This window comes from Microcebus murinus, chromosome 10 (assembly GCF_040939455.1).
Source record: "Microcebus murinus isolate Inina chromosome 10, M.murinus_Inina_mat1.0, whole genome shotgun sequence".
In the NCBI taxonomy this organism is placed as follows: Eukaryota; Metazoa; Chordata; class Mammalia; order Primates; family Cheirogaleidae; genus Microcebus; species Microcebus murinus.
In genome coordinates this window covers 8,439,268-8,466,855 of record NC_134113.1, presented here as the reverse complement: position 1 = coordinate 8,466,855, position 27,588 = coordinate 8,439,268, and the positions used below count along the sequence as shown (strand labels likewise).

At 41.8% G+C, this 27,588-nt stretch overlaps 1 protein-coding gene across 7 annotated transcripts in view; it reads left to right on the top strand.

Annotated features, from left to right (window-relative positions):
* The window catches only part of TNRC6B (trinucleotide repeat containing adaptor 6B), a 249,037-nt gene extending 222,870 nt beyond the window's left edge, over positions 1-26,167 (top strand). For 6 of the 7 annotated variants that reach the window (XM_012741670.2, XM_012741666.2, XM_076006973.1 and 3 more), the window contains 8 exons: positions 849-986; positions 3,138-3,314; positions 5,655-5,801; positions 6,058-6,153; positions 8,458-8,682; positions 9,111-9,181; positions 11,887-12,026; positions 13,423-26,167. In XM_012741670.2, the coding sequence (XP_012597124.1) occupies positions 849-986; positions 3,138-3,314; positions 5,655-5,801; positions 6,058-6,153; positions 8,458-8,682; positions 9,111-9,181; positions 11,887-12,026; positions 13,423-13,810 (1,382 nt within the window). In that variant the 3' untranslated portion in view covers positions 13,811-26,167. The remainder of the gene's footprint in view (positions 1-848; positions 987-3,137; positions 3,315-5,654; positions 5,802-6,057; positions 6,154-8,457; positions 8,683-9,110; positions 9,182-11,886; positions 12,027-13,422) is intronic. The other variant, XM_012741671.2, reaches the window with a different exon arrangement.
* The last annotated feature ends 1,421 nt before the right edge of the window (positions 26,168-27,588 follow it).

Genomic DNA, 27,588 nt, shown 5'->3' with positions numbered 1-27,588 from the left:
CCAAGGTAAGCGGATAGCTCGAGGTCAGGAGTTCAAAACCAGCTTGAGCAAGAACGAGACCCCGTCTCTACTATAAATAGAAAGAAATTAATTAGCCAACTAATACATAGAGAAAAAATGAGCCGGTCATGGTGGCGCATGCTTGTAGTCCCAGCTACTCGGGAGGCAGAGGCAGTAGGATTGCTTGAGCCCAGGAGTTTGAGGTTGCTGTGAGCTAGGCTGATGCCACGACACTCACTCTAGCCTGGGCAACAGAGTGAGACTCTGTCCTAAAAAAAAAAAAAAAGACCCTATACGGCATGACTCTTTAGTTCTCCCCATCCCCTGCCACTCTGCATCTCATAGTTAGCTAGACCTCAGCAATCACGTCGAACTTCTTGCCAGTCCCCAAACATGCTTGATCGCCATGAATCAGAGCTTTGTCCTTGGTTTCCTTGACTTACCCAAATACCTACCCTAGGCTCTAGATCACATGTCCCTTCTGCAAAGCCTTTCCTTCCCTAGATATCCTTATCACATCCCTGTTGTGCTATTGTACCGTATTGGTTGAACGTGTAGGCTTCTTCATCTCGATTGGAGATGGCTGGCCCCAAAGGAAAAAGGGAACGTGCGTGTGCACCAAGTTGCTGCCTATGTGTATCTCTGTACCTTAACAAAGAGTCATCACTTTTTTAGCAAGCAAGAGCAAAGATCAGATTTTTTTAATCAAAATATCTGTTTCTGAGTGGAGGAACTTTGTGAATTGGCCATTGACAAGTGAAGACATTCGTGGGTTCTGCATCAGACCTCTTGGTTGCTAACGCTAGAAATTTATGGAAAGACATAAAATGTGGTATTCTCCATTTTAGGCTTCAGCTCTGGCGGCATGGACTATAGCATGGTTGGCGGGAAGGAGGCTGGAACAGAGTCTCGCTTTAAACAGTGGACCTCCATGATGGAGGGACTGCCCTCCGTAGCCACACAGGAAGCCAATATGCACAAAAACGGTAAGCGCAAGCTATTCTGGCCCTCCACAGGTCTTGAGGAAGCATCTTATAAGATTATTTTGAAACATAGATCTTTCCTTTTTTCTTAATGAGTCTCTTGATCTTTTTTCCCTCCAAATCTTTATAATCACCTGTGAGAGGAAGGTTGGAGTTATATGTATTTAAAATGACAAGAAATTTAAAGTGCTAGTTCTAATTAAGGGGAGCAAATTTCATAGCTGCCATGGGATTGAAGGTAGTGAACCTGGGCACCTATGAAGATAAAACCCTTATAAATTGGCTGACCAAACAGAATCAGCTTGTTGAGTTAGGGGTTTTGTTTTGTTGTTTTTCGAGGGGCAAGGGATCACAACAAATACACATCTTATTGATTATTTCAACCACATGTTCACCAGCTTCTTCAAAAATTCCTGCTTTTAATCTCCAAAAGATGACTGATACATGAGATTTGAACTTTTCACAAAGCTTTCTTTTTCTTCGTGAATTACAGTGTCTGCAAGACCGCATTTAAGGGCATTGCAGGCTTTGGTTGTGAATGTGAGTCAGCCCTTCCCCTCCATAATTCTCTGTAAGGGCTTCTCCATTTCCCTGTAAAACAGATAAAAGGTCTCAGAACCTTCCTTCAGCCTTTGTTTCGATGTTTGCTTCATTTGATGGGAATTCACTTGGACTCAGCTGTATGCATGAGAACCGAGTATAAATAGGTATCTGTCTGTTCTGCTGCAGCTCCCTGGCAGGCCTTAGCCGAGTCGTTCGGTCTGAAGCCTTTCAGGTTTCCTGTACGAAGCACTCTTCAGTAGCCCATCCAGGAGGCTGGTGAGGTGGCCTCATGAGGCTCCCTGCCTGATAGCCCTAAGCACTATCATTTGACTTCATGGCACAAAGTCAAGAATGATTTATTGAAATCATAAAATCTGTTTATGGACTGAATAATCCAAGCCCAGTATCACCTATAGCTTTGGGCACTTTTATGGCTTTCTTAGGCTGATGATTCATGTTCCCAAAGACATGATAGGTGCGTGATAATAAATACAAAATGACACATGAGAGGCTATCTTGAAGGTACAATATCCACTTGCCTTTTAGAGTTTATAGATCATGTTTTCCTCATTTCCTTAGCAATCCCCAAGATAATTGAGCTTTTCATTTTCCACTACTTCACTGTAATGTGCTCCTGAGCCAACTTTCTGTCAGTGGCTCCAGAAAAGCAAATGTTCTCTTAGCTGAGCATGGAGATAGTTTTGATAATACTCCTGTTAGGCTGCATCGCCCCGGCAATAATGTTATCTGTTCACAAGCAGCATCCTAAGAATAGATTGAGTGACACAATACAGCATGTAAAATTCATTTGAAAAAAATAAGTATAATGGTACCTCACAGACACCTAAAATTTTATTTAAAACACATTTTTTTGTTAGTTGAAGGGAATTCTAAGCTTTTAATTTTTTTCCCGCCTTATAGCATAAAAATGCACAAAGGGGGCACAAGCAAAACCACTGAAATGCTCTCGGGAAAGTGGTTACAAAGGATCTGCTGTTCTTCGTGTGTGAGGCTGCGGATCTCAGAGCAGCAGAGTTCACTGCCGGCCTTGTGCTGGCAGAGACCCTAGGCGGGAATTCCATCTCATTGCCTTGGAATTTAAAGCAATTGCAGATGCTTTTCTCTCCAGTGGAGTGTCTCTGTTTATACTGCTGCTTCCAGCTAATCTAAGCCTGATCAGCCCTTAAGAACTTGGGTGGGTAGCATCAGTAGAAATTTAGTTAAAACCTTCATTTGTGCTGCAAATTGTTTAGTGTTTTTCCCATTTCTCACTCTTAAGTCATTAGCATGGAAACCATGGGGATGATGGTAGGATTCATAGTTTGTAAACATTCCATTAATTTCATAAGACTGAAATTTTACAGCTGGAAGGAATGTTTAAGAACGAGAGCAGTCCTGTGTGCCTAAGTGAGAGGCTGAGAGAGGTGAAATGAATTGATCATGGTCACATTGCTTATTAATTATATCCTAAGTCCCAAGTGCAGCCTCATTCTAGTACTCTTTTTATTCCATAAGCTTCAGAATACTGTGTTTGTTGAGTTCTTCTGAATAAAAAAGATAAATTCTGTTCCTAGGAGTTACTTTAGATGAATTAATTTCCTCTCTTCTCAGGCGCTATAGTGGCCCCTGGTAAGACCCGGGGAGGGTCACCATACAACCAGTTTGATATCATCCCAGGGGACACACTGGGTGGCCATACGGGTCCTGCTGGTGATAGCTGGTTACCTGCCAAATCTCCACCGACAAATAAAATCGGAAGTAAATCCAGCAATGCCAGTTGGCCTCCAGGTATTGTTCGGGAAATTCTTTTTCTATGATAGCATTTGTTTTTTAATTGTTGATTTCAGGTTCTGAACATACTGCTTTTGTGACCTACTTCACTAAGGCACTTGTTTTCATTTTTCATTCCGTAATTATTGTCTGATAAAAGCAAACGCACGTGCTATGGGAAGATACATACTGTGGGAAAGATAGAAAATTTTCATTAGATGGGAAATCTAGGGTTAAAAGAAAGTGACATTGTGGCTGGGACTTGGCACGTATCCCATGCTTAGAATTCCTTGTAACATAGATGCTTTTGAAGTATCTTTTGAATTGGTTTATTACTAATTCTTCAGCAATTATTTATTATCAGTTCTGTTCCAGTAGTGAGTGCAGTAGTGAGTTGCAGTAGTGAGTGCAAGGAGATTATTTGTTAATTTTTTTTTCTCTCTCTCTCTTTTATGTTTGTTTTTTTTTTTTTTTTTTTTTTTGAGACAGAGTCTCGCTTTGTTGCCCAGGCTAGAGTGAGTGCCGTGGCGTCAACCTAGCTCACAGCAACCTCAAACTCCTGGGCTCAAGCGATCCTCCTGCCTCAGCCTCCCGAGTAGCTGGGACTACAGGCATGCGCCACCATGCCCCACTAGTTTTTTCTATATATATTAGTTGACCAATTAATTTCTCTCAATTTATACTAGAGACGGGGTCTTGCTCTTGCTCAGGCTGGTTTCGAACTCCTGACCTCAAGCAATCCGCCCGCCTTGGCCTCCCAGAGTGCTAGGATTACAGGCGTGAGCCACGGCGCCCAGCCTCTTTCTCTCTCTCTCTTTTAAACATAATCTATTTTCGTTGTAGAAAAATTAAAAAATTTAATAAAGCAAAAATAAAAGTCAGTGACTCCATAAATATATGTCCTTCTGGACCTCTTTCTGTACGTGTATATTTATGACATGAATATATATATATAATTTGATTTTATTAAAGTAGCATCATATAATGCATATTGTTCATATATAATATATGTTGCTCTTTCTCATCATGATTAGGAAAACAAAAGTTTATTAATTCTGGCTGAGCATGGTGGCTCACGCCTGTAATCCTAGCACTCTGGGAGGCCAAGGCAGGAGGATCGCTCAAGGTCAGGAGTTCAAAACCAGCCTGAGCAAGAGTGAGACCCCTATCTCTACTAAAAGTAGAAAGAAATTAATTGGCCAACTAAAAATATATAGAAAAAATTAGCCGGGCATGGTGGTGCATGCCTGTAGTCCCAGCTACTTGAGAGGCTGAGGCAGAACGATCGCTTGAGCCCAGGAGTTTGAAGTTGCTGTGAGCTCGGCTGACACCACGGCACTCTAGCCTGGGCAACAGAGTGAGACTCTGGCTCAAAAAAAAAAAAAAAGTTTATTAATTTTATCTCATAGATTTAAATTGACAAGTAAAAAATTATAAGCTCTCACGTACTGTCTAGGGTCTCTGCTGCTACGCTAAGTTATTCCTGCTGCTTTTCCCTGGATGTTCCATGTAGCAGTCAGTGGTCATTTATATTATGTTTTATGTGTTCGGCCCAATATCCAGTGAGAAAAATGGGAGAAGTCACTGATCTCCAGCCTAAGTTTCCTCTCAGTTCTTGGCCTAGATACCTGGACGGTTCTTGTGAGCACCAGAGTCCTCACTCCTATTTCTCTGCCTACAGGGTAAATTCCCTTAGGAGCTCGACAGGGCAGGCCTTGATGAGCTGTGGCATCCAGTTCACTCCCTCAGACTGACCGGCACATGTGATGCCGCAGAGGTGCTCTTGACAAGAATATAAGTTCAGGCTGATTTTTTCTTTTTAATTTCATGATGAAAATCTAAGAGACAATAGATTCAGTATGTAGACTTTTCACAGACCCATTTCTTGTATCAAAAAATTATTTTATCAGCTGGGCGTGGTGGCTCACGCCTATAATCCTAGCACTCTGGGAGGCCAAGGCTGGCAGATCGCTCAAGGTCAGGAGTTCGAAACCATCCTGAGCAAGAGCAAGACCCCATCTTTACTAAAAATAGAAAGAAATTAATTGGTCAACTAAAAATATATAGGAAAAATTAGCCAGGCATGGTGGCGCATGCCTATAGTCCCAGCTACTCGCGAGAGGCTAAGGCAAGAGAATCGCTTGAGTCCAGGAGTTTGAGGTTGCCTGGGCAACAGAGTGAGACTGTCTCAAAAAAAAAAAAAAGTTTATTAATTCTATCTCATAGCTTTAAAAATAGATTTTAAAGCTTTAAAAAGTTTACAACACAGGCAACACAGACTCTGTCTCAAAAATAAAAATTATTTTATCTTTTTTTTTTTTAAAAAACAACCTCTAATATTTGTTCTCCTTGTCTCAGAATTCCAACCAGGAGTGCCATGGAAAGGTATCCAAAATATTGACCCTGAATCCGACCCCTATGTCACCCCAGGAAGTGTGCTGGGGGGCACAGCCACATCTCCCATTGTCGATACTGACCACCAGCTGCTGCGGGAGAACACCACAGGTAAGCGCTGGCACTCCCCGCGTGCCTTCCGTACCTGGCGTTTCCATAGTTACCCGTCTGTGGCTCCATCCGTACTTGCTGGTATCTAATAATTTAACCCTAAAATATAAGAATACTGCTTTTCATGTTTATGTTTTTTAGACATAGCTTGTTCTCCCTTCTATCAAAGTTTAAATAAAATACTCTCAAGGTTTCATTGGTTATACTGCCATTTATCTTCAGTATTTTCTTCTTCTTCTTCATTTATCATCCCAAGGGTCTAATTCTTCCCTCAACACCTCGCTGCCTTCACCTGGTGCCTGGCCCTACAGTGCCTCTGACAACTCCTTTACCAACGTTCATAGCACTTCAGGTACGAGTGTGACCTGTTTGTTTCCCTTAGGGTAGCACTTTGCCTCAGGTTCTCTGTTACAAAGAAAACCGGCATTTATTTCTTAAGGAATACTTTTACAGAAGTTGGGCAACACAGGTCCACGTAGGTGGAAGCACACCTTTTGTGTCTGTCGTGCCTTCGAGGAGCTTCTAGTCTCATAGGGAGGATGAAGCATATTCAGCTTTGGGAAGAGGCTGATGGGTGACATAATCGCTGGGAGCTCGGGGTGTTCAGAGGGCCGAGGTCATATCCCGATGACACAAACACTACTCTTCTAACCATCCTAGGAAGAAATCAAAGCCCTTGGGAAGAACCAGTGTAAGTCCAAGTTGCTATTCCTAAGGCAGCCAGTTACAGCTTGTTTTTCCTCTAAAAATCCTTGCACACGGACAAAGACTAAGGATAGATGGTCATAGGAAAAAAGAGGACCCCAGTTAATTTTCCCAACATTTGTTATGTTCCTCATGTTTTTTTGAAAGACAGTAGGGAATGAAAAAGTTAATGGATATAATAAAGGCTTGGAAGTCACTCACTTAGCACAGTGCCTTATAGATTGGTAGACAAATCATTAGTAATTGGCACCTTGGTTTTACAAAAGTTGGACCATAAGCCATTAAAGTCACTAAGACTTCTATGCTTTGTCCAGGCAAGAGCACATAAAGCTAAGACGCCTGTACAGGCTTATGGTCTGCAAATAGTCGTCTTTTTCTTTCCACCTCTGTGTCATATGAGTAGAACAACAGTCATATACGGTTTATGGACTGCTCCTACAGGACAGGCATGCTAAACCTTCAGCATGAATCTTACTTTACCTTCACCGAAGGCTGTGAGGTGGCCCTGCCGTCATCCTCATTTTTTAAATAAAGAAACCGAGACACAGAGCTGATAGGGTTTGCCTCCAGTCTGCGCAGCTGTGTGAAGGAGGTGTCTCAGTTTGCCATGTTTCTAACCACCACCCTGCATGACACTTCTACAGGACTTTTACATGTAAAAAATTACTTCCACTTAACTTTTACTCTCCCATAAATGCCCATACCTCAGGTTGAACTATGTATGTTTTCCCCAAAATTGGACGTTCACCTGAGATATGAACCAGAAATTACCTCAGACTTGTCTAAAACTGAACTTAGACTTCCTCCTTCCCCAAATTGTCTTTCCTCAGCTCTTTATCTTTCTTCACGATGTCCCAAGTATCACCCAGTCACAGATTCCCGGTATTTTCTCCCTCTCTCTTCTCCCCCTCCCTCCATGGATCCAGACAGTGATGGTGTCCCCCGAGTGGTTTATTCTGCTCTCATGTTGCTCATCTCCACTCCTCCTATTCCATTCCATTTGCTGTCACACTAGTTTAAATACTCCATGCTGATTCCTCTGCAGAGACTCCTGCTAGCATCTTAATCGGCCTCCAGCCTCCCTTTGTGACCTCCGTCACCTCTCTCCCCCTGTGAAATGTTCAACCAAAATTGAAGGACGTACTTGATACAGGAGGAGTTTGTGTTGAACCGTGGTTTACATTTTCCTGTTTGTAGGAGCCCATCCGTTTGTGTAAATCCTTCAAGACCTGCCTTTGCAAAGCCTTTGTTGACAGCTCAGCATTCTTTTTCTCCCTTGTATACTGAACATATATGATGTTGCCGTGGTTACCAGTTCTGTTGTTCATCTGTTCTGTCTTCCCATCTGAACTAGAGGTTCTTGGGGAATAACTGTTTATATAACCCACAGCGCTGATTTAGTGCCTTATACATAATAAGCCTTTAGTGAATATTTGTTGATTGTTTTGTAAAAATCTGTTTGAATGTTGTTATCTGATATGCTGAATCCAGGCACAAGAAAAGTGTAATTTTCTAATGTACTTTTCATTGAGTCAGTGAATATTTATAGAATGCTTTAGTTCTGCTAGGCTTCACATTCTAACTATGTATATAAGCCCGATGTCTTTAACAGTACTTGCTCCTTGAATTTGTCTTCCCTCTCAAGTTGTTTTAGCTGAGAAAGTAGTATAGAATTAGTTATCTTATTAACTAATATAAGATGTTATTATCTTATTCATATGATATCATTTAATATTCATATAATATCATTTCAGAGCCAATAGTCACTTAAAATTTTATATTCAACAAGGTCAAAGAACAATGGTATTTTTATATTGCTGTTCTTAAAATATGTACTTTTTAGAATATAAGTATGTATGTATTTATGTGTGTGTAGACAAAATTCATGTGTATTTGTCAACAAAAGTGACCCATCTAACCTTATTTCTTCTTTAATTTTCTCTTCTTATAGCAAAGTTCCCTGATTACAAATCAACATGGTCCCCAGATCCCATAGGACACAACCCCACTCATCTCTCCAACAAGATGTGGAAAAACCATATCTCCTCCAGGAACACTACACCGCTGCCCCGCCCACCTCCCGGTCTGACCAACCCCAAACCATCATCTCCCTGGAGCAGCACAGCACCCCGATCAGTCAGGGGGTGGGGGACACAGGACTCACGGCTTGCCTCAGGTGAGGAGGATCTGCCTAAGGAGCGTGGTCCTTCGTCCATTCTGTCAACACAGTGGTAAAGACAGGAAGAGATCTTTACAAAAGAGGAAAGCATGGGTGTCTGGTAGAGGAAAAAGGATCTCTTGAGTGTAAGTTGTAGCCAGAATAAGATAGAGGGACCCAAGAACTCCCCAGGGACACATAGAGTAAAAATGACAAATAGCAGAGTGAGACACTGGGAAGAAAATATTTTCTTGCAAATAAGGCAGAAGAGTACACAGGAGTCGAGGACCAGTAGAAGAGAAAAAGAAGGTCAGAGACTAGTAAAAAAGAGAGACTATTTTGTAAAAGAGGAGTAGAAACATGTGGGCTACAGGAAAATGTTTCTCCCTCATGGCTTTCTTGAATTTTTTGTTACTCTTCCTGATCCTTTTTCTGGTTGCTTTCAGCCTCTACCTGGAGTGATGGTGGTTCGGTTCGTCCTAGTTACTGGCTAGTTCTTCACAATCTCACTCCGCAGGTAATCGTGCTTTCTCGTGGCTTTCTGGATAGGTATTAAGAGAGGGAGAAACTCAAGAGATGCGGGAGGTTGGCAGATACGAAAGCTCATTCGTTTCCTGGTCTCTGCAAAGAGGTCCTACCTCCTTGAGGAGGCTCGTCTCTCCACCCAAAGTCCATAGCCCACAGCTGATGGGGGCGGTGCTGACCACTGAGCTTTATGCCTGCCGTCAAGGTGATGTTAACACAGGAAGTTTATAAAACTGAAAGTCGGGTAATAGTATTTGGTGATTTCTGCATAGCAGAGATAATTTTCTGTATAGATACATCTGTGATAATCTGGAACATCTAGTGGGAGAGGGATTTATTTTTTTAACCACACACAAAAAAGTTACCTATTTCTATGTTAGTTGTCCAACAAGACCTGAGGTGCCATATTAACCGTTACCATGCATTATAAAAAATTAACTGTCCATCTCTGCAGTAGAAGGAATCAGTCAATTTCATAGCTTATAAATGCCATGCGGATGCTTTTGATATTCCATCTGTTGTCCTCGTCGTATGTAGGTGGTATTATTAATTTGCTCTCATCAGAACCTGCTCTCTGGGTGGTTTTTCCAGTGGTGGGTTTTCTTTTGCATCAAGCCACCCTCACTTTGTCCTTGGTTGCTCGATAACTGACACATTTGCTCAGCATCCTGTTGAGCACTTGACTACGGTTAAATGAGCCCATCAAAACTTAGCCCATTACCTTCATCTTGACTTAACAGTACAACCTTTACAGCACCTTCTTAAAAGGAATCAATTATGCTTCCTCCTTTTTGACACATAAGATGCATTGTCTAGCATTTAATTCGTACATGGATTCACGCACACTTTATTACGCCGACATGGTCCAGAGTATTCCCATGAGCTATTATGAGGTCTTTCGCTTAATATGTTTGAAATGCGTAGTTGGTTAGATAAAACTAAGCAGGTTTCCTCACTATGAGACTTCTTAGACCCTTAAATATACTAATGTATATTATCATTCTCTGTGGAGAAATACATCTTCTAAATTTATTTGCCCGGGGAACCCATTTGTGAGGTGTAAATTACAGGACTCATATTTCAAGGTACATGTTGGGAAAAGCAGTTACACGAGGAAAGGTATGGGTCAGTGCTTACTCTCCATGTCTAATCAACTCAGCTAAAAGTTTCAGGTTATTTATTTAGCTAATAGCTGACTGAAGCATAAAGAATCTTATATGACCATCCTCAGAACTATGCATGCCTCATTTTTTCTAAGAATTGCCAAGCAATGTGGTGGTCCCAGTCATAGCTTAAAAGGTTCTAAGAGCAAATCTTGATTTAGTAGTCCTCCCCTTATCCAAGGTTTCAGTTACCCACAGTCAACCACAGTCTGAAAATATTAACATATGTTGAGAGAGACCACATTCACATAACTTTTATTGTAGTATATAGTTATAATTACTCTATTTTGATCTCTTACTGTGCCTAATTTATAAAGTAAACTTTATCATAAGTATGTATAGGGCTTGATACTATCCACGGTTTCAGGCATCCACTGTGGGTCTTAGAATGTGTCCTCTGAGGATAAGAGGGACCTGTTGTACCTGGATAAGTTTACTTTTCATCACCTAAAATTTATATAGAGGACATCTATCCTGAAAGTCTCTTGTGGCGTGGTCTCTCTACTGACATAGTTATGTAGTCAGTATTGTTACTTACAAAACAATGTTAAGAGCGGTTTCTATATTTTCTATGGCTATCATTTCTCCATGTAGCTATGGAGAAACTGCCAGTTTTCATCCTGCAGGGTTTCCACCACTGCTGCCAATAGCATAACATTTAAGTCAGTTCTGTTAGTAATGCGTTTATCTTCCAAAGAAATGAAATGTTGGATTGGGCAGCTTAAATAAACTTATTTAAGATCTTGATGCAAAATAAATTAATGAGAGTGAACAGATTTGTTGATCCAACTCATAGGTAGGGAGATCACTGAATATCTGAAGTGGTGAGGATCTAACCAGGGAGGACAAGTACAGCCTTTGGGAAGCAGGTGTAAATAGTCCCACCTCAAGGTGGTCAAAGCAGGCGTGAGGCAGTGTTGGTATAGGCTGTGAACTAGAGCAGCTGGCAACATCTTAAATGATCCGATGTCTAGCAGTGCTTTTCTTATTTCTGTTCTTCTCATAACCTCTTTGTGAGATTAACTTGGAGAGGTAGAAGAATAATACATTAGTAATGATGCTAAGAACTTTTTATGTTAACTTAAATTCTTACTTGGATACCATCTCATTTCTGCCTTTTTTAAAGCTCTACAGATCAATACACACTCATTTACCTCTTAAAGGAAATAGACCACAAGTTGAATTACATGCTTTTTGTTCGAGCTATATTTATGCAAACATTTTTATTTGCAAAATGGGTACACTGCATCTCACCCAGTGCTTTGAATATCTTAAAGTTTGCCTTTCCCATCCCACCTCCTTCCCCCACCCCCGAGACAAAGTCTTGCCTGTCACCCGCTGGGTAGGGTGCAGTGGCATCATGGTAGCTCACTGCAACTTCAAACTCCTAAGCTCAACAGTCCTCCTGCCTCAGCCAGCCTGAGCAAGAACAAGATCCCGTCTCTACTAAAAATAGAAAAATTAGCCAGGCATTGTGGCAAGCACCTATAGTCCCACCTTCAGTTTTTATCTCATGAATGTCGTTGCTCCTTAGATTGATGGGTCAACCTTGAGAACGATCTGCATGCAGCATGGCCCACTGCTGACATTCCATCTGAATCTAACCCAGGGCACTGCCCTGATTCGATACAGCACCAAACAGGAGGCAGCCAAGGCCCAAACTGCACTGCACATGTGAGTATTCCATCCTACACCTACTCAGACAGACATGCCTGGAGATGTACCTGTGAGTATTTGGCACCTGCCTAATTAAAGATGCACAAGAGCATGCACAAAAATGAATGGCACCATTGCGTATTCATTTGCAAGTCTGAGGTACTGTGGTATCATGTCTTCTCTAGCTAAGCTTAGATGGTCCTGTGTATATCATAGGCTGATAACCAAAATTCCAAATGTAAATAATTTCTAAAATGGTAAATTTTAAGTACCATAAAACAAAGCCAGTATTTATGAAAATGTGAAACATTGTAAGTGCTGTCATTTTTCATAATAGAATCTAGCTGCTTCCTGTGGCCTCTTTGCAGAGGAAGATAAATACTGTGGTCTTGGTCAGTAGTAGAATCTTTGCTTGACGTAAGTGGAACTGGATCAGACTTTAACCCTCCCTCTCCCTGCCACTGTCAAACTAATGGACAGAAAAGAGCTGACTGCCTTTGGCTGCAGATGCGGTGCCAGAAAGTGACACACACAGCAAGCACGTAGTGGTGAGGCTCAGGCAGCAAGTGCGGTCCCTGACACAGAGCGGCACTACCAGGTGTCTGAGCCTGGTCTCCATCATGCTCTGGGTGTGATCCTTTACCTCCCATGGAAGGAAAAAAGATACCGCATTTTCCCTTTCTTTTTTTCTTTTTTTTTTTTTTAAGACTTTATTTTTAAAGCAGTTTTAGGTTCACAGCAAAATTGTGAGGAAGGTACCGAGATTTCCCATATGGCTCCTGCCGGCACACATGCATGGCCTACCCATTATCAGCATCCTCCACCAGAGTGCTGCATTTGTCACAGTTGCTGAACACGTCATTATCACCCAGAATCTGTAGTTTACATCAGAGTTCACTCTTGGTATTTTATATTCTGTGGGCTTGGACAAGTGTCTAATGGCATGTGTCCACCATTATAATATCATACAGAGTCATTTCACTGGTCTAAAAATCCTGGGTATTCCACCTATTCATCTTTCCCTCCCTCCCTCCCTCCCTCTCTTTCTCTCTCTCTCACTTTCTTTCTCTCACACTCTTTTCTTGATAGCTGAGATGTTTAGAACAACAACTTTCATACGCCAAGGGACATTAATACACATAATACGACTATTCTCTAGTAGTCGTTGGATATCTGGAGCTTTATTGATACCTTGTTTTGAATCGGTATTTCTCAGTCACCTGGGTGAAATACAGGTTCTGATCCCGTAGGCTTTGGGTAGGGCCTCTGACTCTGGACTAAAAAGTACCCAGGGATATGGAAGCTTCTAGTCACAGGACCACGCTCTGAATGGCAAGGACCGAGAGTACTTGTTCCTTGTGTGTGCTCTAGGACGTTCCTCAGATCCGTTGTTCTTTCTCACTCCTTTTTGCAGGTGTGTGTTGGGAAACACTACCATCCTGGCTGAGTTTGCCACCGATGATGAAGTCAGCCGCTTTCTGGCACAAGCTCAGCCCCCTACACCTGCAGCAACCCCGAGCGCGCCAGCTGCAGGGTGGCAATCGCTGGAGACCGGCCAGAACCAGTCAGATCCCGTCGGACCTGCTCTGAATCTTTTCGGTGGGTCCACTGGGCTCGGGCAGTGGAGCAGCAGTGCTGGTGGCAGCAGCGGGGCCGATCTTGCCAGCGCTTCGTTGTGGGGGCCCCCAAACTATTCTTCTAGCTTGTGGGGAGTCCCGGCGGTGGAAGATCCCCACAGGATGGGCAGCCCTGCTCCTTTACTACCTGGTGACCTTCTGGGAGGAGGGTCGGATTCAATCTGAACTTAGAACTTTCAACTCTGACCTCGTGACCTTTTTTGGAACAGCAGCAGCACTAACTTGACCTTTTCGTTTTTTTTTTCAACTTGCAATAAATACATTTTTAAAAGGAAAAAAGAAAACGGAGAGAGAAAAAAAGGTGGGTCATTGACAGACTGTCTGAGCACATAGTTGCCTCCCTTATAACTTCAGTTTTTTCGTTTGGAATATGAATCCAAAAAGAGAACATATCACTCTTGAAATACTTGAATCATGAACGCCAACCTAGAAAGACAATGTGAAGCAAGTACACATACCATTTAAATTTAAACACAAAAAAATTAAAAAAATTAGTTTCTAGTTTTTCACTTTTTTCATGTTATATGGAAGTTGTTGCTAAGAAACATATATACTGAAAAAATAGCTTTTTAACTTTGTTTGCACTGGGTGTGTTTCCGTCCTTAGGTCTACCATGTTTGGGAGGGAGGGAAATTCAAAAGAATTGTTGGGGGAGGGGGGAGGGAAGACTTGACGGAGCCTCACTTTAAAAACAAAAATACAAAAAACCTAAAAAAAAAAAAAAAGGAAAAAATTTGTGATTGGCTGGTTGATAAATACCAGTGTGTTCTGGCACATGTAACCGCCCAGGCATGCTTGTTCTGGTGTGTGTGTGCACGTGTGTTCATGTGCATTTGCGTGCATCCTTCTCTGTCTCTGTGTGCCTGTGTCCTGCCCCTCCTCCTCCCCCACCCTGGTTTCTCAGAAAGCTGCATTGCTGACAGTCCGCAGGCTGGCTGGCCGGCCCATCTGCTTTTTATTTTTATTTTTTAAACTATGAGAACACACAAGCACGGAGAGCCACTGCTACTACAGCAACTCCGTTGGGCTGCATTAAGATGAACAGTGTAATTAGTTGGACGTGGTGGCATGCACCTGTGGTCCCAGCTACTCGGGAGGCTGAGGCAGGACGATCGCTTGAGCCCAGGAGTTCGAGGTTGCAGTGACCTATGATGACACCACTGCCCTCCAGCCCAGGTAACAGAGCAAGACCCTGTCTCAAAAAAGAAAAAAAAAAAGATGAACAGAGTGCTTTTTAATGATGAAAGCAGAGAGCTCCTTTCCATTAGCCTGAGTGTGAGGTTTCTCTAGCTTCTCTCTTGACCTAGCAGTAGAGTGGAGCACTGCCAAGTCCAAAAAAAAAGGAGAGCAGGAGGTACCTGTTAGAGCAACTGTGTGTTTGTTTCTGCTTTTTTTTTTTTTTTAAAGTGAATGGCCATGAGGCACATTTGAATACCTGTTAAGTTTCATGCAGGCCTTTTCATTAGTCTGAATGGGAACAAAAGATAGTTTTCATTATAATTATGTGATGTCTCAAGAGCAGAAAAACTGTGTTCCCTCTTTCCTGTATGATCAGGTATGAGAAATTCATCAGAACATTAGTTAATGCTGAATTAAGTATTTCTATTGGTTCTCTTTTTCATTCTGTGAAAACAGAAAACAAAGTTGCGAGCAGCCTCCTGAAAGCACACGCAGCTACTCCCTCTGCTCCTGTCCCGCTGAGCGTTACCTGTGCCAGGCCGTGGTGTGCGACAGCACCAGGCCATCACTGACAGAAACGTTTACTTAACGAATGTTCTTAAACCAGTGTGTACTTCAAGCGTTTCCTTTCGTTTCTCTGTGTTGTGTATTTCCTGTGTATGTGGTTTTGCTTAGGCAGATATAACTTAGCAAAGACTTTTAAGTATTGCACCTTTTTTTTTTTTTTGGTTTTGACCTATTCCCCCCACCCCCTTGTAATGTTGCTTTTTTATTTCGGTATTTAAAGACTTTTTTTTTTTTTAAGCATCAGTATAGTAGTACTCTGGGCCGAACAAGGGGCAACGTTTAATCCACAGTTATCACCAACATGTATGTACTTATGTTGGAATCCAAATGTATCAAACTGCTTATTGTGAAGAGAGTTACAGCAGACCCGAAGGGGGGTGCAAAGCGGATGGCGGGCGGGGGGAGGGGGATGCGTGCCGGTAACGTGCTAGCACTTGTGTGGACATCCCAGTCTGCATCATACTGTTTAACATGAAGTGCCGACATTTTGTACCAGCAAATACCTGCCCATTCCAACCCTTGGTGGGAGTAGACCTCTACTGTCCTCCATAACTTGCTGCTATTGAGGACAAGGGAGTTTTTCTTTCTTTAGCATCTTCAGTGAAGGATACAATGCCTCATGTGTTTGACTTTTAGCTTGTGTCTGTGTGTAGGAGGGTGGGGGGGTGTGTATAGGAAAAGGCAAAAGCATACTATTTGCATTTAAGTGGTTTTGTGAGACAAAGAATGGGAACTTCTGTAGTCCTCTTAGCTTACCCTGTTGATTTATAAACCTAGCCTCTAAAGAGATTGACAGGCATGACTCAAGTGAGTGCTCAGGCATATGAGTCTGTATGAGCCCGTGGCGGGCATGTGGTCACACTTGAGTCTGCAGCGCTGGCCTGGCCCCTTGGATGCCTTGTTGAAAACTGCGCGTGCCCTCTCCTGCTCTCCAGTTTTCATCACCACCGTGCCCCTGTACACAGTGTCTCCTGCTGCCCGTACACAGTGTCTCCTTCCAGCCCCGTGACTGCTCTCTGTGTGGAGCAGAGCCCTGTCGTGTGTGGTGACTGCCAGGTGAAGAGCAGCTTGTGTTCAGACATCTACAGAAGGCGAAATCTTAGTGTCCCTGGGCCAGGAGCACGTCCCAAGGCTCCTGCGAGCCGGTGGTGACTCTGTCCACTGCCTCTCTTGGCTCACTGCTGTGTCCTGCCTCGCCTCCTCTCCTCCTGCCTGTTGGTTCCTTGACCTGCACTATGGGTTAGTTGAGTTCCTTACGATACTACGGTGAAAGCCGGGTGCTAGAGCCCCTCTTGTTTACAAGACATAATGAGGGATTTGAAATATGTAAAAATAAACATGAGAAGCTAAAATGTTCTTCCATCATAAGCTTAAAGGGAAAAAAACTAAAAACTTAAAAAAAAAAGACCAAAAAATGCGTATATATATACATATAAATATATATTTTAGATGAAGACTAACTCTGGGAGCATTTAACAGTGTTTTTTTTTTGTTTCTGTTTTTAACATTTATTTTCCTGCTTTAAAATTTGCAAGCATTCTCAGGAATTCTAGGGTAGGAAGCCAGTTTTTGAAGATGGTTTATTTAACCGTATCTTATCCTAGATAGACGGCTGTTTCTTTCCTGTTAATAAACTTTTACAAGTTCCTGAAACTTCAAAAAGTTTAAACAATTTTTACTTAAAAAAAATGTAAAAAGAAGTCTCCAAACGTTATTGTCATACTGGGGATCACACATTTTAAAACACATAGAAAGAAATATTTTTTAAAAATTATCAATTTAGCAGCAACTGGTAAATTCATTATCTTACAAATATGGGAGAAGGCTTAAGCTTTATAAGAGCTCTATCATGGATTCATTTGAAATTGTGTGTAGTTTAATGGGAGAGTGTTTGGTGTATATAAATGGGAATGCCATCACTTTGTTCCTTTCCATTTAAAACTGAACTGAAATCTCCCCTAGTGATTTTTATTTTTTTAAAGGAACCCTTCTCCCTGTCCCCCAACCCCAGCAACAAAAGATAGGAAGAAAGAAACAACGGCTTAAAAAAGAGTAAGTCTAATCTGTAAAATAGTACGGTTGGATTGCTGAGAATCTATGTAAAGAGTTAGGAAATATAGGTTAATAATTTTTGGAACAAATTTTAAATATAGGCATTACTAGAGGAAAATTATCTATGGACTGTTCTATTAATGAAGAATGTCTGTCTTACCTCCATTTGTTACGGGAGGAGGAGAAAATATAGAAGAATCTAATAAGGAACAAGTGATTTTACTTTTTTAGCTCCCAGTTACTGTTGTGCTCGTTTTAATTGCTGTTTTGAAGATCTGCTGCTTAATCATCCCCATCCCTCAGCCAGAGATGTGGAGTGTTTCCTTTCAGTTTTGGGTGATGTTGAATTCTCCTTTTGTATTCCCTCCTGGGGCCAGGGGTCAGGATTCCCAAGCGTGACCACAGCTTCTTTTAAACATTAAGCTTCCCAGTGGGAAAGAAACTCCAGCTCGACAGGTAAAGGGAGTGGGTGGGGTTGCTGCCTGCAATTTCTCTAAAACCGCTTTAGTGCCTTCGTACATACACCCAGACATCCTAAGCAGGGGCCGCGTGCGTGCATGTGTTCGCGGCCCAGTCACTCCACAGATGTTAAGATGCTTGCCCATGAAAGAAACTGGAGTGGTTCTGGACAGGCCCCAAAGACGGTGGGGTAAATTTAAAATAAATAAGCAGAAATCAAGGAAGTTAAATATGCTTTTATGTCTCCATATCGTGGAATGCCAAGCTCCCTCCTGGTGTGTGTGCCCTCCCTTCCTGCACACTGACTTCTCCAGGTTTGTAATGGTGACACCTACAGTGATTGGGAAAGCCTCTGTGTTGGGCCAATAGAAAGAGGTTCCTATTTTTCCACTAGTGTCCTCTTTTGTCTTCTCCCCTTCTCCCTGCCCCTTTTCCCTTTTTTTTTTTTTTGTCACCTTGCTGGAAGCTTTGTTTTGTTGGTTGGCAGTGACCTAAGAACAAGATATGGTGAGGATGTCATGAAACAGAGAAGCTCTTTTCTTTCCATGGTATTCTTTGGCAAGAGCCATGTCCACTGAGAGGTTAGGTGGCTTCAATACACTTGCAAAGTTCAGTGGGAGTGTCTTCTCTTTCACCACATTCTGGATACGTACAGAGGCTTGCTGGTCACCACCCTCATTGCGTAGATTTATTTTTAAAATGTATTGGTCATATAAGTTTAAGTTTCCACTTTTCACTAGTTTAAATTTTGGTTTTTTAAACACTTGCTTACTGGTGGCTGGAGGTGTGTGCATCTCTTAAACATCACAGACTTGGTTTATGTCTACCACATGAGTGACCAAAAAAAAGAGAAGCACTAGTAAGGAAGAGATGTCTCCCATCAGTCATGGAGGGACCTCTACTGTGAGTTAGAACCAATGCCGTGACCTGGCTCCGAGGTGTTTAAAAAAATTCGGATGTCCGAGACACTGTGAAGAAATGCATGGCCCATGTAACATCTCTGATCCCTCAGGCCTTAACCCTTGAAATTTTCCATTTACAACATTCATAGGAGTTAACTTAGCAATGCTGCAAATTAAGGTTCCAAACCAAATTCTTTCATCACTGTCCCCCAGTAAATCAACATTATCCATTTATTGCCATTCAGTTAGTTTTATTTATAGTAGCTTAATATTCTATAACTATGGCTCCTGTTCTAAGAATTTCCCCACCTCTTCTGACATGAATGTAGCATAAGTTAGCAATTGGTTCTTCCAAACTCTTACAGTTGAATGTGGTATATATGGTATGCAAGGGGAAAAAAAGAAAGGAAAAGAAATTCCTGCCTAAGAATTTGGAAGCACCTTTATGAATGCATATATCTAATAGAAAGTAAAAAGTTCATGGGCTGTTAACTTATTGCAAATAGTCACTCTCACTTTTCACCACTTTTTTTTTTGGGGGGGGAGAGCAGTTTTGTAGGGTTAACAGCCAGATTCCATTTCGACCTCAGATGCTGTGTACTTTTTAATTTTATTTTTTGTATTCTACCATCTTGACTCTTAAACAGAATGAAAATGTCTGCATTTTAGCAAAATGCTTAAGCCAAGTCTGTTTTTCCCTGCATTGTAAACAGGATGTTTTCAGCAGTCTTGGCTGTAATAGCCATCTCTCTAAGATTAGGGAACAATTGGGTCTTTATGTAGAAAAGGTCCTTCCTCATCCTCAGAGTTAAAATTCAACATACAAAGTTTTGTAGGTTATTGTTTTGGGTTTCAAGGAGTTTTTTTTAATTTTACTTTAAGTATATAGAAGGTCTTTAAGAGTAGAAATAAATTTTTAGCTCGTTAAAAAAAAAATCAGACTTTCTTCTCCAGTGTTTTTGCCAAGTTCTGTCACACTTCATGTCTGTGCGTTAACTATAATCCTTAGTGTTATTGCAAAAAGAAATCTTGTTCTTTCATTGTGTTTTTCCTCCTGTAAATGTACAACTAAGGCTACATGCGATAGTGCACATGAAAATGTTCTAGCCCGTGTGTGTACAGTAAATTGTCAATCTTTAGACCTCGGTATCAGTCAGAAAACAGGGTGCCCTCGCCCCTGCTTCATGCCAGGATGTATCCACTTTGCTTCCTTCTCTGCGAATACAGGGTGTCCCTATAGTCTAGAAACAGGCAAATGTACAGAATGCTGTCAAGTACATCATCGATCTGTAAGAAAACAGAACATTATCTGCATTTCCAGAGTTTGTGCACATCTTCTAATACGGTCTGTAGGTTTATGGCCAGTGCCAAAGGTGTGTGCATTTTCAGAGCTGGTTCCCATTTGTCAGTGATAGTGTTTTCTTCTTGACCTTAAATTTGACAAAGGGGGTGGTGGTATCACATTCTTTAGATCTGAAATAAATATCAACTCCTAGAATCTATGAACATGGTAATACCTTAATGAAAATTGAACGTGGATCCTCCCTAACCTGCCCACAGCACCTCCCTGTCCCCTCTGTGCTGCCAAAGAAAGAGGCCATGAACACCCGCGAGATGGTGTAGGGGATCACAGGTCGGGGAGTGGAGAGCTGCCCCCAGCCCAGCATCCACACCACCCGCATGCGTGAGTTCACTCGGACTGGATCCTGAGTGATGATGAAGTATTCCTAACATTTGAATAGTTTTTAAGCTGTCAGTCTCTTGTCATAACCTACTACTGCCACCCAGAAAGGTGTAACAAAAGTTGCAGAAACTGCCAGCATTTGCCTCACAGAATTTAAAGTTCCCCTTTTAGTTGACTTTACACCTGAATTTGTTGTTACCAAGAAACTGAATACCAGTAAAGATGGTACTACCCTGACCAAAGGGTCTCTGCAAAGCTCAGTCCCTTGTAACCAAGGCTTGTTACATTCATGGGAGAGGAAAGGTCAGATAAAAAGGCAAGAAGGGTTCTGTTTTAAGTAAAAATGTAATAGTATTTTCCTCAGGCCCTTTGTACCTCATCTTAGTTTGCAAGCTATATATCTTTGCTTTGCAAATAAATTCCCAATTATAATTGACCCATTTCTAGCTCATATCAGTAAGTTGGGATTGTTTTTTCAAAAAAAGGAAATTACTCTTTACTGCTCATGGTGAGCACCAAAAGGAAGTTGTTAAGGTGGCTTATGGTACTGTTGTACCAAAGTCTTTTCTTGCTCTTCTCCTACCCTGGCTTCCTGGACCTCTCCAGAACCTGGCATTCCTTCTCCTTAGGCTACTGAAATGTGTGCACAGCTCCCAGAGTGGTGGGCGTGAAAGATGACTGGGAGCAAAATGGAGCAGCCTTCCAGCCCACCCCAGGGCAGAGCTTTACAGAGAGGAAGGGAGTAGGGAGTGTATACTAAGGGTGCTCACCAAAAATGAAAGGGGGGGTATTTATGCAAAACAAAACCTATAGGAACCTTTTAAGAAGTTACATACCTTTTAAAGGTAGTAGAGTTTCTCACCAAGTGATGCATTTTAGCATGACACTTCTTGCCAGAAATTTTGGGATTAAGTTAGAATAAATGTGTTTAAAACACCACCCTCCCCCCTTTTTACTTTTGTCTGAGGAATTACTTTAGTATTTCTGAATGTGCCTTTGTGAGTACAGAGACCGTCTGTTTTAGGATGAGGCTGTCCATTGGGATCCTAACAAAAAGAAGTCAGCGTAGTCTTTAGGGAAGTCAGAGTTTCTCCTGGAAGTCCCAGGGGCAGCTGTTGAATTTTCATTAGCATCACTATTGCACAGTGTAGAGTTGTGTGGAAGAGAGTCTGGGACTTGGGAGAAGGGACAGGTGGGTGATGGTGCACAAATGACAGAGACCCAGGTTAGTCCAAGAGTGCAGGTTGAATTTACACATCTGCATCACCTAGTTTTCTTTGTACGCGTGTGTGTGGCTGTGGCTGTTTTATTTTTTGTTTTTCTGTAAGCACTGGAGAATTGGAATCTGGTGGTGTTTGACACGTTAATGCACGTAAAGAAGGCGTCTTCTAGCTTCTGCCCTATGCAGAGTGGGCAGTGCATTTTTATCCTCCCTGTCTGTGTCCCAAGAAGGCCATTATTTTCCCAAATGAAAGTCACATCGTGTTGCTGTTTATGTGAACAGGGTATTACACACAATGAAAAGGGTTTGAAAAAGTTAAGATTGAAGTATTTGAGAAAGAAAAGAGAAAAATCTGAAATCATATTTTATTTCTTCAGAACTGTTATAGTTAAACATAGAAATCTGCAGTGTCTCTTCATTTGTTTTTATGTTTGTTTTAAACAACTCCACCTCTTCTCCGGACTCCCTATCTTCTAAAGAAATATCAAGCAAATGCTAAGGGCCATTTCCATAATTCCTCAGAACTCCCCCAAAGAGGAAAACGATTCCTTCAGCTTCATTCAGGAAGACAAAGGCAGGAGCGATGCTGCAGCTTTCTGTGCTTCACTCTCATTCCTCTCTGATGGCCTTGAAATGTATTGTTATGCAAATGTGAATTTTGATACTGAATTTAAGAAGAGGTTGTTGGATTTTTTCTTTTTTGGGGGGAAAAAAAAGTCCCATATGTGGTCATCATTGCTTCTTTATTTTGTAACGTGGATTGTAACTATGCATTCTGCAAAAGGGGGGGAGGAGAGGGCAGCAAGGGGAAGGGAGTAGCTTTGCATCCTTGTTCTCCAGTTTCTGTGTCCATGGTGTCCCCGTGTCCTGGAAGGGAGGGGGAGCGAGAGAAGATGCGGTCAGGTCGGCAGTGTGAGGTGGAAAGAGACCTCCATGTCCTCTTGCCGCCTTTGATGGCAGGTCTGATGGCCAGGAAAATTCCAGAGGGCCTGCAGTTCCTGTCACCCGTGTGGTGCAGGATTCTGGGCCCTAGCCGTGCAGTGTTACTCCAGTGCAACAGTGGGACTCCAAAGGCTCCAATGTTCTCTGGAAAAAAGTACTCATCCTTTCCTGAATTAGAACACTTTCAAGCTCAGGAAACCATGCCTCACTCGTGCTGACCTTACAGTTAATCTTTAGGTCAATTTCAAAAACTCTTCCTTTCTCTCCTTTTTAAGTTTTCTTTCTTCCTTTTTAATAATTTTTAAGTGAATTTACTCTTCATTATAAGGAAACTCTCCTGCTCTCTCGGGAAGAGGGCTGTTGCTTGGCAGGCAAAAAAGGCTTCTCTTCCCCATCCACCATCCCTCCCTCTGCTGGTTCAAGCCAGTTAGCTGGGAGGTGCGTGGACAGGGGAGACCTTGCATGCAGCCTGTTCTTTGTCCTAACAGAATTCCTTTGTTGATCTCGCCTGTGATAAATCATGGCACCTGCATTGCTCTGGTCCAGGCATTATTTACAACCTACAGTATCGTAAGCAAGAGATTGTTCTGCCTGTATTCAGTGTTTTCCATGCAGCAGTTTTTGTTGTTGATGTTCACAGTACTGTAACAAGTAACAGACTTGATCACAGTCTCCTTGTGCCTGTGCTCAGCTGCACGGGCATGATCTTATCAGGGTTCCAATCTGTTAGATTGCCTTTAAACAAAAAAACAAAACAAAAAAAATAAATAAAATCCTGACGTTTCAACTATCTCTCACAAAACAATACCTCGAGGTACATTCCCCCAGCAGTGTAAACCCTTCACTCCTTTCTGACATCAGTGGATTATCCTTTTTCAAATATGAATGTGTAAATAGCAAGATAACTTTAAAAACTGTTTTTTGGGGTTTTTTTTGCTGTGAAAGTAATCTTAAAATATAACATTTTCCATTTTTTTAAGCCATCAGAGGTTTCAGATCTTATTCTTTGATGTTTATGAATAAAAAAGCAGAGCAGGTCAGGGGAGTGGGTTTGCATTTGTGGTGGTGGGGTGTTCTCTCCATTGCCTTCCACGCCGTGATGCCCTGTCTTAAACAGACACCACCTATTCCAGCATTCTAGTTCCAGGGTAGGGAGTGTCTGGATTTCTCTCTTCCAGAAGATCCATCTACTCTAGGGACTCCAGAGTGTTTTCTACAAAAGACTTTGAGCTCTCAGCCTTTCTTGGTTCAAACACACACACACACAGCCCTTGAGTAACTGAGTATCATTCTGTAGTTCACAAAGGGATTTAGTCCCTGGCATTTCAATTTGCGCTGTAAAATTCATAGCCTTGTCGTTTTGTGATGCTCTGGAAATGTACTGATTTCTTACTTGGAAGGATACTTGTCTAGGGAGATGTGCAAACCACCCTGAGAGTCACATGCATCCTCACATCTTCCTCCCTCCATGAGGCTTAAAGCTGATACGACTTTAAGTGGAGTGAAATACGTTTAACAAATGCTGCTTGTGTGGCTCTGTCAGCTACTGCTCGCCTACATTTGGGCACCCATAAGGCAGGGTTGGAATGGATCGTTTCAGATAGTTTCTTCACAAACACCCCCCTTCCTCCCGTTTTTAAGATAAACTCTATCCGTCAAGAAGCCTTTTTTCAGTTAGATTTCACTGATCTTGTATAGTGACGACTTCCTTTGAGGGAAGAAGCTTGATTATAAGTGCATGCATATTATCCACCCACCTTCTGATTTGGGCACTGTCGGCCTTGGAATTTTATTTCTCTTGTTTATCTGGAGGCCCTTTCTCTATCAGCCTCCTTCCTTTGATCCTTGTGGGTTCGGCCTGCCGTTATATCCCTTATATGATGCTCCCAAAGGGCTTTGCTGATCTCTGCACTTCTTTCCTGGGACACTCCCCCCACCACCACCCTTTGCACACAGGTGACCAAAGTGTATGCAGTGATCTCACAGAAGACATCAAAAATGGTGCATGCACCAAGAATGTGCTCACAGAGACACGTGCACAAGATTCTGCACCCTTGGCCTTAATCTCAGTGTGACTTAGGTGCAGGAACATTTTTAACAGGTTTTAAAAAAAACAAAAAACCCTTCTGGGAGGAAATTAAAAAGCAGATGCAACAGCTCAACTGTGCCCACTCCTAACTCTCCACTATTTGCTTATAACTCTGTGCCGACCCCACCCCATCCCTGTTTTGCATAACCAAAAACAAACAACAAAAGCAACCTGAGGAGAGGTTTCTGGACTATTTTATCTTTCTCCATTTAGATGGAGATATAAATGCTGCTTTGGGTTCCATAATCCTAGGGGGCTATGTTTACATAGTAAAATACAACCTACCAAATCAGGAAACAATGAAGAATGGGAGTCACTTCTTAGAGAACCAAGAGGACCTGGGCGTGTGGCAGAGGAGGAGAGGTAGAAAAGTACCATTTTAATTATTTGTGACACGTGGTTCCCTTCCTCCTTTTCTCCTCCCTTCACGTCTCTCCTTGCCCCCTATAAACAGAAGGTGCAGAAAAGGGCATCAAAAAGAGGCTGGATTTTTAAAGGCAGCTTTCCAACTTTGCACACAAACAGGTAACAGGAAGGTACAGCAAAGATCCTCTCATCCGAAACACTGTCAGCAGAAACAAAACCTGTAAAAATGACTGATTAGCTGCACAGATTGATGCTCTCTGCAAGTTACCTATAAGTGTTTTGTTTTTCTTATACTTGAAATAGCTTTTACAATATTATTTTGATGGCTTTCTTTTCTCTCTTCTGATGGGCAATAGAGAAAGTGGATGATGGGATTTGAGGATGCTTGTGGGGAGAAAAGAGAGGATATGGCATTGTCTTTTTTTTTTTTTTTAACATAGAGGTTTAATCAAACTCCCATATGTTGAAATTGCTCCTCATATTACTGGTTTTACATGGACACAGAAACTAGGCACTTTAGAGGTGCACTTGCATGGCAGGCTGGGCCCCCCTTTTCTATATTTTATTTTACTTTTTTAGTATAGTGGTACTTAAAAATCACTGGTTCACTTAAAAAAACAAACAATAAAATGTTAAACTCTACTAATGTACAAATAAGCTGAAAAATTGCATTTTATGTGTATTTTTTGCCATAGCAGGTACTGTATTTCTCATGCTGGATTTCAAAAAAAAAATTATCAAAAACAAACAAAAAAAAAAACTAAAGGGTGGTGTTTTATTGGATTGTGACAGGTTGAGTAATAAGAAATTAAGTCGTCGTCATTTCATTAAAACTGAGAGATGATGTAATGCATATATAAGAGTTTTCTGAAGGTTTTTTTGGGCTTTTAAACAGCTTATTTTTGTTTTTGTTTAGTTTTTTATTTTATTTTATTTTGGAAAGATATGATTGTATTATGTGCAACTCAGTTGCTTACATTATAACTACAAAATATTTTTGGGTTCCTGGAAAAAAAAAAGAAAAAAGACTAATAAATGTGTTTGGCTGCTAAGCATTTACTATTGTGGTTTCCTATTTTATTCTGCCATTTTAATTTGCTCGTTGATTGTTTACATTTTTTCCCCTTTTCTCTCTCCCTGCTCCACACCAAAAAGCTCTCAGAAATTCAGCATTTGAATTTGGGCCTCAATTTTATCTATCTTGTCTTGTCACGTGTTTGTTATTAGGGCCATTAGGTTGGTCAGTTGGTTTTGCTGCTTGCTGCCTGCCCCAGTGCTGAATGTGGCCTGCCACGCTGCAAGGTTCAGATTCTCTAAAAAAATTGTTGTTCTCCTTCTACCTGTGGTCATTGGCTTGTTTAATCCTAACTTGCACTTGGAGCGAGAACACGAGAGGAGAGAGAAGATGCCCACCTAGAGTTCTGCTGCACCGCGCTGCTGCCGTTCCCAGGGACAGCTTCCAGCCAGCTCGCTTTGTCTGGACGATGCCATGCTGAGTGCTCCTCCACCCTGCTTGGGTGCTGCAACACTGCTTAGGGGCACGGGTAACCTTAACCTTTAGGCTAGGCTGTCCTCATCTCCCGTTTCTTATTTATTGTTAGCTGCTAAAATAGAGACTTGTTAGATATGTGATCATCAAACACCTCTAGAATGGCGAGAGGAGAAATGGACAGGAACTAATATTTTCTAATTTCTAGTTACTTTCATATCTGATTTTATTCCCAGAATTCTGTGCGAGAGAGAAATCATCAGGAAGCTGAGGCCCAGCATTACTTAACTAGCCAACAATAGGTAACATTGACTGGGCGTTTACTATAGGCTGGGCGCTGTTCTAAGCGTGCTGTGTGTGTGCACTCATTTAACTGAAACTCATTGCCATCACTGGAACCGTAATAGGAAATAGGAAACCAGGTTGGATTCAAAAGTTATGCTAAAGTGCCTCTGCTGAAAAATACCTGGATTTCTGAGAAAAGGTCTTGAAGAAGTTTTTCATACAAAGTGGTAACAGCCATATACCATCCAGTTCTTTCATCATAAAAAAAGTAAACACTGGAAAATGTGGGGTAAGAAGAGATGAACCAGATGTTTAAAAAAACCACCATGAGGGCCTGCCTATCACAGGCAGGTGCTCCTTTTAAGGAATAGAGATCAATGCAACAACCATGAAGACCTTCATTTTACCAAAGCCTTTATATAAATTTTGGATATTTAAAATGCACGAATGGCTAAGGGGTAATATGTTATAAAATTAAAGGTGGTTGTTAAGGCTTTAGCATCTGACTCAGTCTTCCTCACCACTGCCTGTGCTGCCATTATTTTGGGTGACTTCAGTGTTCACGTAGAAAATCCATCCTATGACCCAGGCTTCTCAGTCAGCCCACCCCGGCCACATGCCCGGGCTCACCTGAGATTGCTCCCCTCCAGAATCACAAATTGCAGCATCCTGCCCTCCCAATTGGCTCCATTCCTCTTAGTCTTTCT